Source organism: Paralichthys olivaceus, chromosome 14 (genome assembly GCF_024713975.1).
Source record: "Paralichthys olivaceus isolate ysfri-2021 chromosome 14, ASM2471397v2, whole genome shotgun sequence".
In the NCBI taxonomy this organism is placed as follows: Eukaryota; Metazoa; Chordata; class Actinopteri; order Pleuronectiformes; family Paralichthyidae; genus Paralichthys; species Paralichthys olivaceus.
This window is the reverse complement of record NC_091106.1, coordinates 9,147,284-9,158,007: the sequence shown is the minus strand read 5'-3', so window position 1 is coordinate 9,158,007 and position 10,724 is coordinate 9,147,284. Positions and strand designations below refer to the sequence as shown.

The 10,724-nt window shown below is 41.5% G+C and overlaps 1 protein-coding gene across 1 annotated transcript; it reads right to left on the bottom strand.

Annotated features, from left to right (window-relative positions):
• Nucleotides 1–4,381: 4,381 nt before the first annotated feature.
• Nucleotides 4,382–10,225, bottom strand: btbd3b (BTB (POZ) domain containing 3b). Its single transcript, XM_020087895.2, has 4 exons — nt 9,283–10,225; nt 8,240–8,330; nt 6,171–6,289; nt 4,382–5,557 (listed from the first exon to the last, which is right to left on the bottom strand). Exons 1-4 carry the CDS (start codon nt 9,591–9,593, stop codon nt 4,525–4,527), a joined length of 1,554 nt encoding a protein of 517 aa, XP_019943454.1. The 5' UTR covers nt 9,594–10,225; the 3' UTR covers nt 4,382–4,524.
• Nucleotides 10,226–10,724: the final 499 nt, after the last annotated feature.

The window sequence follows — 10,724 nt, the reverse complement described above, 5'->3', positions numbered from 1 at the left end:
CTGGAGCCGAGCAACATCGCCATAAACAGGCTAATCTAACATAAAAGCTGGCCCCTCAATGCTCCAGCCTGTTGAAACGATTCAGTTCCGCCTGGTAGCAATGAATAAATAAATAGATAAATGAGACGCACAATCCCAGGCTCGATCCCACAGTGCATCCTAGTCGCACGTGACTGGAGGCAGCAGCTTTAAGACAGGAGATTATTTTGGAATAATATCCTTTACATCTCGCAGGTCTTTTTTAGCAGCACTGGTTTAAAAATGGGGGACGACAGGGAAGGGAGGGTCGGTGTAATCAGTCAAACTCGTGTCTGCTCTTTGTCTCCACCTGCACCTTGGATTTGAACTCTGTGACCTTTTTGCTATTCTCACATGTGATTAATCGCTACTCTGGATGTTCACTAATCATCTGTGTGATTATCAAGGGAATGACTGTGTCGTCTGAATACTAGTCAGGCCAGACTTGCCACTTATCTCTGCTCCCCCTCCTACCCTTTCCCATTCTCCTCTCACCCCCTGCCTTCTTCCTGTCGCACTGGCTGCCACTAGGCTGAGGTTAGTAGCATAGAGAAGAGCAGTGGGGGGGGGGCTCCGATATACCTTTACATCTGTCTGGATAACAGCAATTCATTTTAACCTTGAGCAGCCCTTGCCAGATGCTCTCGTAACACTTAATGGGCTGAGTTTACACCTAGAACGCCCCAGTACAGTAGGAAACGTAACCTGTACTTTCATCGCCGCTGCACAGTCTGTGGATACATGTAAACCTTAAGAGGAAACATATGGTTTAAGGGGAAGTAAGGGAAAGGGCTTTGAGATTTCCTGTGAGATTTGTTGAATTAAAAAACATATTTTTAAATTATTTTCTTTGATGAATTCTTTAAACCCACAGCTGTGTTTCCCTCCTCTTTTTTCCGGCCATTATTAATTCATTGACATTTTGCTCAGATGGAAATTATCAGGATGTTGAGGAGTGGATCTGTGATTGCCTGCAGTGATCAGACTGATGATTAATATGGTTCCTCTCCAGGACGTGGTTCCTCTCAACATTTCATCCCCCCCCCATTGTTGTGAGCTGTGCTGGTGGATTTTCGAGACATTTCTATTCCCATTAATTCAACCCTGCACCACACTTTTAAGAGAAGCAGTCAGTGATGTGAGTGTAAAGTATGTTAACCACAGAATAAGGAAACTACACCACCCCTCTAAGATACCATAACCTCTTATCTGCACTTGGAGCGATCAATCTCAGAGGGCATTAGGAATGATGATCAGCTGTAATCCACAGTCCTCCCTGAAGTCTGACTGAATCTTTTCATCCTTAATTCTTATTGAACAGTAATTAAATCCTCAATGAGACTTTCCTGTGCAATATGTGCCCGGTCTGAGTCAGTATCCACCATCTCCCTTTCCCCCCATTTTCCCTCCTTATGTTTATTCCAAGGTTTGTCTGCTGTACAAATAATCACAGTACAGTCACAAAGATTATTATGAATATTAGATATCATCTTCCTCTATAAGTTGTACAGATGTAAGACTGTAAACAGTTTGAATTAGTTTGAGTGGAAAAACCAAACTGGACAGCATGTGAGCATGTAAAAATTATAATTATTAATGAATTATATTTATCAACTCTTTTCATTATTTTGATGAATTCCTTTATCTGTTAAGCAGACTCTTTTGTTTCCTTATTTTGACAAAGTCATTCTAATTAGTTACCTAATCATGCATTTTCGCCCTGTAGGATTTAGTTGCATTCCATCACCGCAATTAAAAATTGGTTTCCCACAATAATTGTCATCTCTCACTAAGTATAGCCTCATCACATATTTAGTCAATGATAGATTGATATCGCAGAGTGTCTTGGAAGAATAATACTGCTTTGTGATAAACATACATCTGCTGAATGAAATTGAAATACTTTTTCAACAGTATTTTAGGAGGGGGGTATATACTTTAGCTCAATGAAGAATCGAGCTACTCCCACCTTGGCTCTGGCAGTGAGCCTCTGCCATCACCCCTCCTCTCTGAACTGACTGTGACCAAAACCAAACAATGTCAGGTCAGGTAGACCTGTGTGGGAATTGTTCTGAGGAAACAAAGCGAGGGAAAGTGTCTCCTCTTTTTACATTTCACAGTATCTGAATTGTAATTTTTCCCGCCATAGATTACATTTGCAAAATGAAAACATGTGTCTGTGTCTGTGGAAAACAGGCCTGCTTCTAACTCCTGGCATATTCTAGTCCCCTGCTGCCTCCAGTGCAATTAATGATCTTGCTTACAACATTAGTGCCACAATCATGAAAAATCGCGCCGTAGCACCAAGTCCCCCAACATACTGAGTTCAATTCATCAAGGGCTTCATGCTCATTGGCAATGTCAAACTTGGTTTCAGCTTTATTGAGTGCCTCTGTAATCAACTACCTGCCATAAACTCTCAAGAGTGATTATGTTTTTGAACATACAGTTCATGAAGAGATATGAGATTCAGTTAATGGCTCATCTTGCTCTTGAGTTTCGCAGCAACATCAGCTCTGAGATGAAGTAAAACTTAAAAAATCGATGTTGTTTTTTTAATTAATTGTTTTGTCAGGTTTTGGGCAATTGTGTCTCTGACTGGAATTTTTAACTGTGGCTGCGACACAAGTGCACAACTTGTAAGTGGTGTCTGTGAGACAAAGATATGAAATTCTCATTTTTTTCTGTCTTTTTCTTATCAGCAGTCACACAGCCAGTGTGGTATTGTGGGAATTCAACACTTTAGGTTATTTTTAGATATTTGGGATCATAATATCATTCTCTTTCTATCTCCTGAAACTTGATGGTCATTTCTAGGAGCCAGTGTTTATGAATGCCGTCTATAAAACTCAAGGTTGTTTCAACAATTCAATTGTTTGGTAAGCTGTTTAACATAGAAGGGATTGCACAGCCGTTCTTTAAAACTGTAGCCCATAAACATTCTTAGAAGGGAGTGAAGGGGGAGTATAGGGTTGTATAGTTCAGTGGAATGCTAATAGAGTTAGTTTTGGAAGACAAAAATCATGTTGTAGAAGTTGCATCAAGACAGCAATCATCAATCAACAGACAGGTCTCCTTGGTATTGTAAATCACTGCAGTGCTGAAGGGCATCATCTGTCCCCATCATCTAATTTCACTCAGAGTATGTAGCACTGTGCTTTACAGATGGTGTACACAACCAATATGTACCACTTGTTTCTTTTTATTTGCATCATCAACAATCATACACATTCGTTGGTCTCCCAGCACTGTAGCACGTAAACACAGGACATGAACACTCAGTTTGCCCGTCTATTGTCATCAGCCAACATTAAATCAAAAAACGAATTAAAAATAACAAGGAACTCAAAATAGATCCAATTACAAACTAACACCAGTGCAATTCTGTAGCATGTACAGTATGCTTCTGCAAATACTGACACGGTATGATCACATTGGGCGGGAGTGCTCAGCAGTTCAGAGTGCACAGGGTTTTTTAGCAGAGACATAAATGTTCATTAGATAAACAGCATCTAACATTAAATCAATCCTTGATCTTTTTGCTGTAAACAGAACTGAGGAGCAATATCAATGAGTAGCACACGTCGGATGAAACAGCACTGTTCTGCTCATGCTGTAAGTACTGCAGTGCAGACAGACGCCAGAAAACCAAAGAAATCTTTCGCTCCACCTCAGAGTTGTGAATGGTCACTATGAGCTTATTTTTTTCCCATAAACATAATAAAACTGCTCTAAATGATTCCTCACTGGAGTGACTGAGATGAGTGTAGTGCAGAGCAACATGCTACAGAGACTTACTGTAGGGGTTGTGTGTCTCATTATATATAGTGCTCCCTAATCTAAGACCCCTCAAGCCCTCTCTAAGTGTCCTGTTACTAGATTCAAAGTATCAAAAAGCTGCAGATTCAATTGAAACCACTCAAATACAAATGTCTAATGGGTATTGCACACTACAACAGGACAAACAGTGTTTCTGACTGTAATCATGGCTTGAAATGTTGCTTTGACTATCATACAGCCATTTTTGACTTCTATTGTTTAATACTGATGGACCAGACTGAGTCATGACAGGAAATGCTCATTGTAGATTATAGAATGTGAAGTATTGCTGCTCTATATGTGCATTCTATGCAAGCATAGACATAATAAACATACTGTAGCATATTCATCATATAAGATATCTTTTTGGCCAGCGTTGGCCTCAATCGTGGCATCATATACATTTCAGAATTTACATATATTCATATATACATGCACGTCTAGTGCAAGATATTTTTTCCATCTTTTAGAATTTTTTTCACCCGGTAATCCCACATCTTGAAAAAGACCTGGTCTTACTCAAGTGGTCCATTTACAAAATCCAAAACACCCATTTCACACATCTCTACTTTTTTTGCACAGTAGTGACCAAAATTAAATAACAGAAAGTGACACTTCACAAAGTGATCGTTTTCTATTTTAATTTCAAGTGCATTGAAAATCAGTCATACATGTGCACAGGTCTTGTCAAGCATAGAAGATGAGCTCAGGTATCTGCCCCCCCTGCACCCCTGTGCCGTTAGTACTGTCGGAGGAGCACTGGAACTGAAATGTCACTTTCCCACACTGCACCTCTGTCATCCCCTCCTGTCCAAAGTAGCTCAGCTCGTTTCCATCCAGAACCACACTGGCAGTGTAGAATGTGTCGGGTTCAATCTGGACTGGATACTCAAACCACACCGGGAAGGTGTTGCTGGAACCATCTGAGAAGTACTTGCTGAGGTTTTGTCCCAACAGTACTCCTTGACGTTTCAGCTCGATTTTGGCACTGTACTCTGCTGAGCCACAGCTAGATCCGTAAAATCCAAAGCCAGCAATGAAAACTCTTTTATCCACTGCAAACTGTATACTGTCACAGCGGCCCCGATATCGCCATTGATTGCTTCTATAGGCACAGGACTGGAATCTGTGGCAGCGCTGGGGTGTCAGGCCCATCCTGGGCTGGCTGACAAACTGCATCTCAGGTTTCTTGGCTGCTGTGTACCACAGGAAGATGTCATTAGTCTCATTAAGCGTCAACACGCCCGACTGGGCTGCTCCATTGGCAAAATCATCCAAAGCCATTGTAGGGATACGTATCAGGAACATGGCCTTGCCCAAAACCTTGCGCTTGTTGTCAGTTGAAGAAGTTAGCTCCTGTCTCTGGCACTCAGCTTCGGCCCAGCTGAGCGCCGCCTCAAATACCACTATCTCTTTAGCATTTAGTGTCTCTCGCTGTAGGATACTCTCCAGGGTCTGGGCGTCGATGTCACAGAAGCCCTCCGAGCGTAACGCCAGTTCTGCCTGAGCATCAATCACCTCCCAGCAGCGCTGTGTCAGCTCTGGCTCCTCAAACAGGCAGCTCTGGGAGAGTAACACGCATGCATTCTTGGCACTCAGGCTGGTCTCCAAGAAGTTGACGCAGGCACGTGCCAGGTGAGGGACAATGTACTTCTTGGCAGCATAAAGAGTGGCCAACACTGTGTCAGCGCTCAGGTCAATCTCATCACAGTAAATGTACCTGTTGACATAAAAATGCGACTTTCTTAGTTTTATTGACAGTTTAAATGCCAAAGAGCAAGAAGCAAAAGCACCATATGCAAAGCGAAATAGTGTGAACATGTTGGCTGACACATTTCTTATAACAATATCGATATAAAATAACTGTAATAACTGACCCAAATTACAGGATTTGATCACAACCAAGTTAAAGACAATTTGTGATTATAAAATGTAAAATCACTGCAAATCAGACAAGTGAACAGAGTGGTGTTCCACCTACACTCTTGTCTACCACCTACTGTAGCTTGTCTGCAAAGACGCAGAAAACATAACTAAAAAAAGAGTTGGCGAAACAGCAAGGAGGAGGTGGAGAACAATATGGACTAATTCAGTGTGAAAAGTTAAATGTATAATAAAATGAAAATAGACAAAAATAGATTCTATCTCTGAGATAGGAATAAACTATATGGCAAGGTAGGTAAGTGCTAAACGGACTTGTTAGAGATAGATATAGACCAGTTTTATGAAAGCTTTTTTTAAGAATGTTAATGTACAAAAAATACTTTTGAAGAAAGCACTATAATATCCCAAGAACAGGGCCATCCAAAGAGCAAAGACAGAAGAATCCTTACTTCAGCATTGCCAGAAATGCTGCTGGTTCCACATCTGGAATATGGATTTCATCCTTGTTTTCAGCCAATTCACCATAAAACATGGCATGGAACACTGAGCTGCCCACAGCCAAAACATACTGTTGGAAGAAGAAGAGAAAACAAACTGACAGAGGGAAAAGAGGAAAAACAAAATGTGCCAATATCCCATGGAAACCATATGAAATGTGTGACATTTCAACAAAAGGATTTGTAGTTTGAAATAGGTACTAAATCCAATAGTTCACATTTAGCTCTGTCTCTTAGCATAAAAACACAAATATCTTCATTAATATTGAACAACGCTTCAATTCTAATCACTTGAGAGATTGACCCTGTTAAGTCTCTCACATAATGAGCAGTGCTCTGTCAGTTAGTGTTTCGCCTGAGGAGGAGAAGGAGGCAGATTTCTAATGAACAATATATTGCCTCTGATAAAACAAAAAGAGGGGGAGGCGGGGTAGGACAGGATATCCTAATAACATAACCGGACTGAGTCCAACAAAAGTTCAAATTAATGACTATTCTGAATTTATGATGAAATCAGAAGCAACATAAGGATGCTAATTATTTCAGTATTGAGCCCGTATACAAGAATGTGATTCCTGTAATTTTACTCATTTCATGTTTAAGGTCTTTGTCCTGTGTGTGTGTGTGTGTGTGTGTGTGTGTGTGTGTGTGTATGTGTGTATGTGTGTATGTGTGTGTGTGTGTGTGTGTGTGCATGAGCGTGTGTAGGTGGGTGTGTGGGTGGTAAATATTTTCTCAAAAACGCACATAGACTTTCTCTTGTGTGATTAAATTGCACATTCTAAAGCTTTCTAGTCTGAAAACAATGCAGTTGTTGTCACTCATTGAAATTCATGTTTTTTTCACAGAGGTCAGTTGAATGACAGGTCCTCTTTTATTTGGGATTAAGAGACTAGTATATAAATGATACATATTTGAATAAGATTAGTCTAACCTCTTGACCCATTGTGTTTTACAGATGTACAAATATATCACTGGTTTTAGATGCTGGCTGCATCCTCCATCTTGGAAGGATATACTGCAACTTTGTTATCTGACTTCTTGCCAAGTGGACACAAGAAAGATTGCTGCGCCTGATGCCATTATATCCCATTGGCATAATGTCTCAGCATAAAGTGCAGTCGAGTCATCCAGAGTGACCTTCCATAACTGCATTCTATAAATGCACTGCAGCTTCCAATCACAGACAATAAATTTGGATCCCATATAAAGAACAAAAAGAAAAGATGAGCCATACAGGGCTCGTCTGACAGTGCAGATTTTGGAATGGATGTCCAAGCCAAATTCAAGGCTCCAAATTCCTCTATCGGGGTTAATGTGAATGTTATGATCATATTCAATTAGAGAAGACATCATATCACAACTGTAAACTGTAATCAATAATTTATGTGAAGGTCTTAAAAGAGTTATGAGGTCAGAGGATGGACTAGACAAATAAGTGTATAAGAGGGTTTCAACCTGTGAGTATCTATTGGGTTGGACAGGTTGAATATGGGTCCAATCAAAGCTTTTTGTAGCAGAATTCACTGTTCACTCATTTCAAAATTCACAATTTAATCAAGTAAATGAGTACAACAATATTTCTAGGGTGTGAAATACAGCACTGAGTCAACCCTGCTCTATACCTTATAAATGTGAATGGGTTCTGTCGGATGTGTTTAAAAGTTGAGTAATTGCAGAGTGGTTTTTAAAAAGCTGAGCTGAAGCCTAGACAAAGGCGATCCATTCTGTGAGCTGACTGCTGAAGAGGATATCCCTTCCTCCTTCGCTCACTCTGTGCCTCTATCTTTCAGCCTCATTTACATAAATAATTGAGGAATGTCTCCAAAAGGCACATGGTGCGGAAGTGAGAGCGGAGCACAAAGGATTTCAGTTTCATTACTGCCGGCAGTGAGTTAGATTATTTTTATTTTTTGCTGACACGATATGAGCAACAGTGACCTGAGCAGGGTGGTTGCTGTTAATGAGCGTTAATTTTCTCCCTGCCATACTGTGATTTTACAGGTGGATGGAAATCTTACTCTGTGTCCTGGCAGCCGCTGGGTTCTTCCAGGCTGACCCACCACAAAGTGAACATCTGCCATCAGCTCATTGTTGAACATTACTGAATTTCTACAAAGGGAAAAACAGAGAAAAACATATTTTTGTGTACATTTGCTTCAGAAGAGAAAAAGATAACAGGCAGAGAGCATGAGGTTAAAGTAGGATCAAAGCCCATAAACACATTTTTTATTGTTGTGTGTAAATACATATTTTATGTTATGTTTAATGATTGTTTCAAGGTGTCCCAAAGACAAAAGGCACTTTATTGACTAAAAATCTCTTACAGAGCATGCGGCTAAATATTTAACCTAAACTTTTATATCTCCATAAAGACAGATGAACGAGACAATGAACTGAATGGAAAATCCCTGCTGCGAAAGAATGGGACCAACAATAAAGCTGCGTTCATATATTATTGAGTGGTGGAACATGTCACAGGGTGGGTAAACAGCCCCATGATGTTCTGGAGAGACAACAAAGCCAGGTCGGCAAGCACACATTTTCTCTGGACAGCTGGGGTCTTTTACTGATAGGCCAAGGTAAATATTTTGCTTTTAGCACAGAGCAGCCTCCGCCTGTTGTGCACATCCAACACACCCGGTGCCTGTCCGCCCTCTGTTATGTCAGAGCAGCAACGTCTGCAGGAGCGGAAGAGGGTGTAAACAGAGATACCCCCAGCAGATTGAGGGCAGGGCAGAGGGAACACCCACCCATACTCTCCCACAGACACACACACCCATACTCTCCCACAGACACACACATTCACAGAAAAAAAACATCTCACACAGACCTCATTATACATGAGTAAATATCTTAACTCTGTGCTTTTAAAAGTGTTTAGTGGTACATATCTGGATTTGATGGATGTTCTGATCAGAAAATTGGCAATTCAAATATTTACTTGAACTTTTCAGATTGCAATTTCAAAATCATCATCACTGAATTAACTGTTGATCAAAACTAATTCAGATCCAGAGTAATTATTTTGTAGTGCCTGCAGAATAAGGTTTGTTGAACCTACCTTTCTCTTATAGTGGAGTAGAGTCCTTGCCAGTTACAGTTCTGTATGGTGTTGTTGTTGTTGAGGTTCTGCTGCTGGTACTGTTGCACCGTGGTGGTGGATGCCGGCTTTTTGGTGGGAAAAATGTCCGCTGCCATCTTCTTCTTTTTCTTGCTCCTCAGAGTGATTATCTCATAACAGACAGGAGGCAGCTTGGAGCTGCCACTGGCATTCCCTTTCTTGGAGCTTTTACTTGACTTGCCTTTCACTGACTCGGGAAGCATTAAGAAGAAAGTCAGACATTTCATGTTCCTTCCCTTGGCATCGACCATGAGTGTGTTCAACTGCCGAGCAGTGGGAGTGCATGCAGAGAAGACATCCACCAGCAGCAGGCAGGTGCGAGGGAGGACCGAAGGGGGACCTGGGAGGAGGACAGCAGAGAGTTGAGCTGAACTTGGCAGAGCAGTAGATCAGAGATCCTGTGTGAGGTTTCACCTTTCAGGAACTAACTCTCTTGTTTTGCCTGTTTTCTTTCCTCTTCTGAAGGGTTAGGCTCAGACTGGTGATCCGAAGGCACTTTTCCTGTTGAAGTTTGATCTGCTGACGGAGGAGCTCTCAGGGTTCCCATCACTGCTTGTCCAGAGTGATGCGATCAGCTCTCTTTAAATCCTGTGTTCTTCTCCTGCGCTCTCTCTCTCACTTACTGCTCTGCTGAGGGTTGGCCTGACAGCCCCAGATTTAGTGCAGCTGCAGTGGTCCTCAGTCAGGGAGCGCGTGTTTACTCAGTTCCTTTCCTGTGCCACTTTTGTTCTTTCTGTTCCTCTCTTAGTCTTACGTGGATCTATCCTTCTCTCTCTGGCACTTGTTCTTTTTTTCATCCTCCCTCTCCTCCATTGAGCACAGTCATCTCCAGGATGCTGTAGCCGTGGATATTGTGCTGCTCCGCTCAGCTGCTCGTTCTGCTGACTACAGAGGTTGAATGGGAGAGTGCAGAGGAGATACAGATCCCCCTCTCCTCCCCCCTGCCAGCCACAGCACAGTACACGGCTCTCTCTGTAGCTCAGCCAATGGCAGTACGCAGCATTCATGATTGGCTAATGCAGCCTAGTGCAGCACATACTTGAATATGCAATGGTCAACGTCTCTATTAAAGTGACAGACATGCTCAAAAGGAATGATATATTAATCTACAGCTTTACTACCTCTGTTTGCTTTACCTGAAACCACAGCATTCAGTTTGCACTGCAGCAAACATAGACTCTAAGCTTTAAATCAAAAGGGCAATGCAATGTCGCATGCTCTTTTTAAGGGCAGAATTAGCTTAATTCATGCATCCGCTGACAGTCATTCCATTAATTAACTTTGCACAAATGTATACAAACAGTTGCATTTGCAATTCATTGTTCTTTTCTGTTCTGATTTGACTTTTGGCCTTTTAAGGAACCTTTTGGATGCAAGATTTA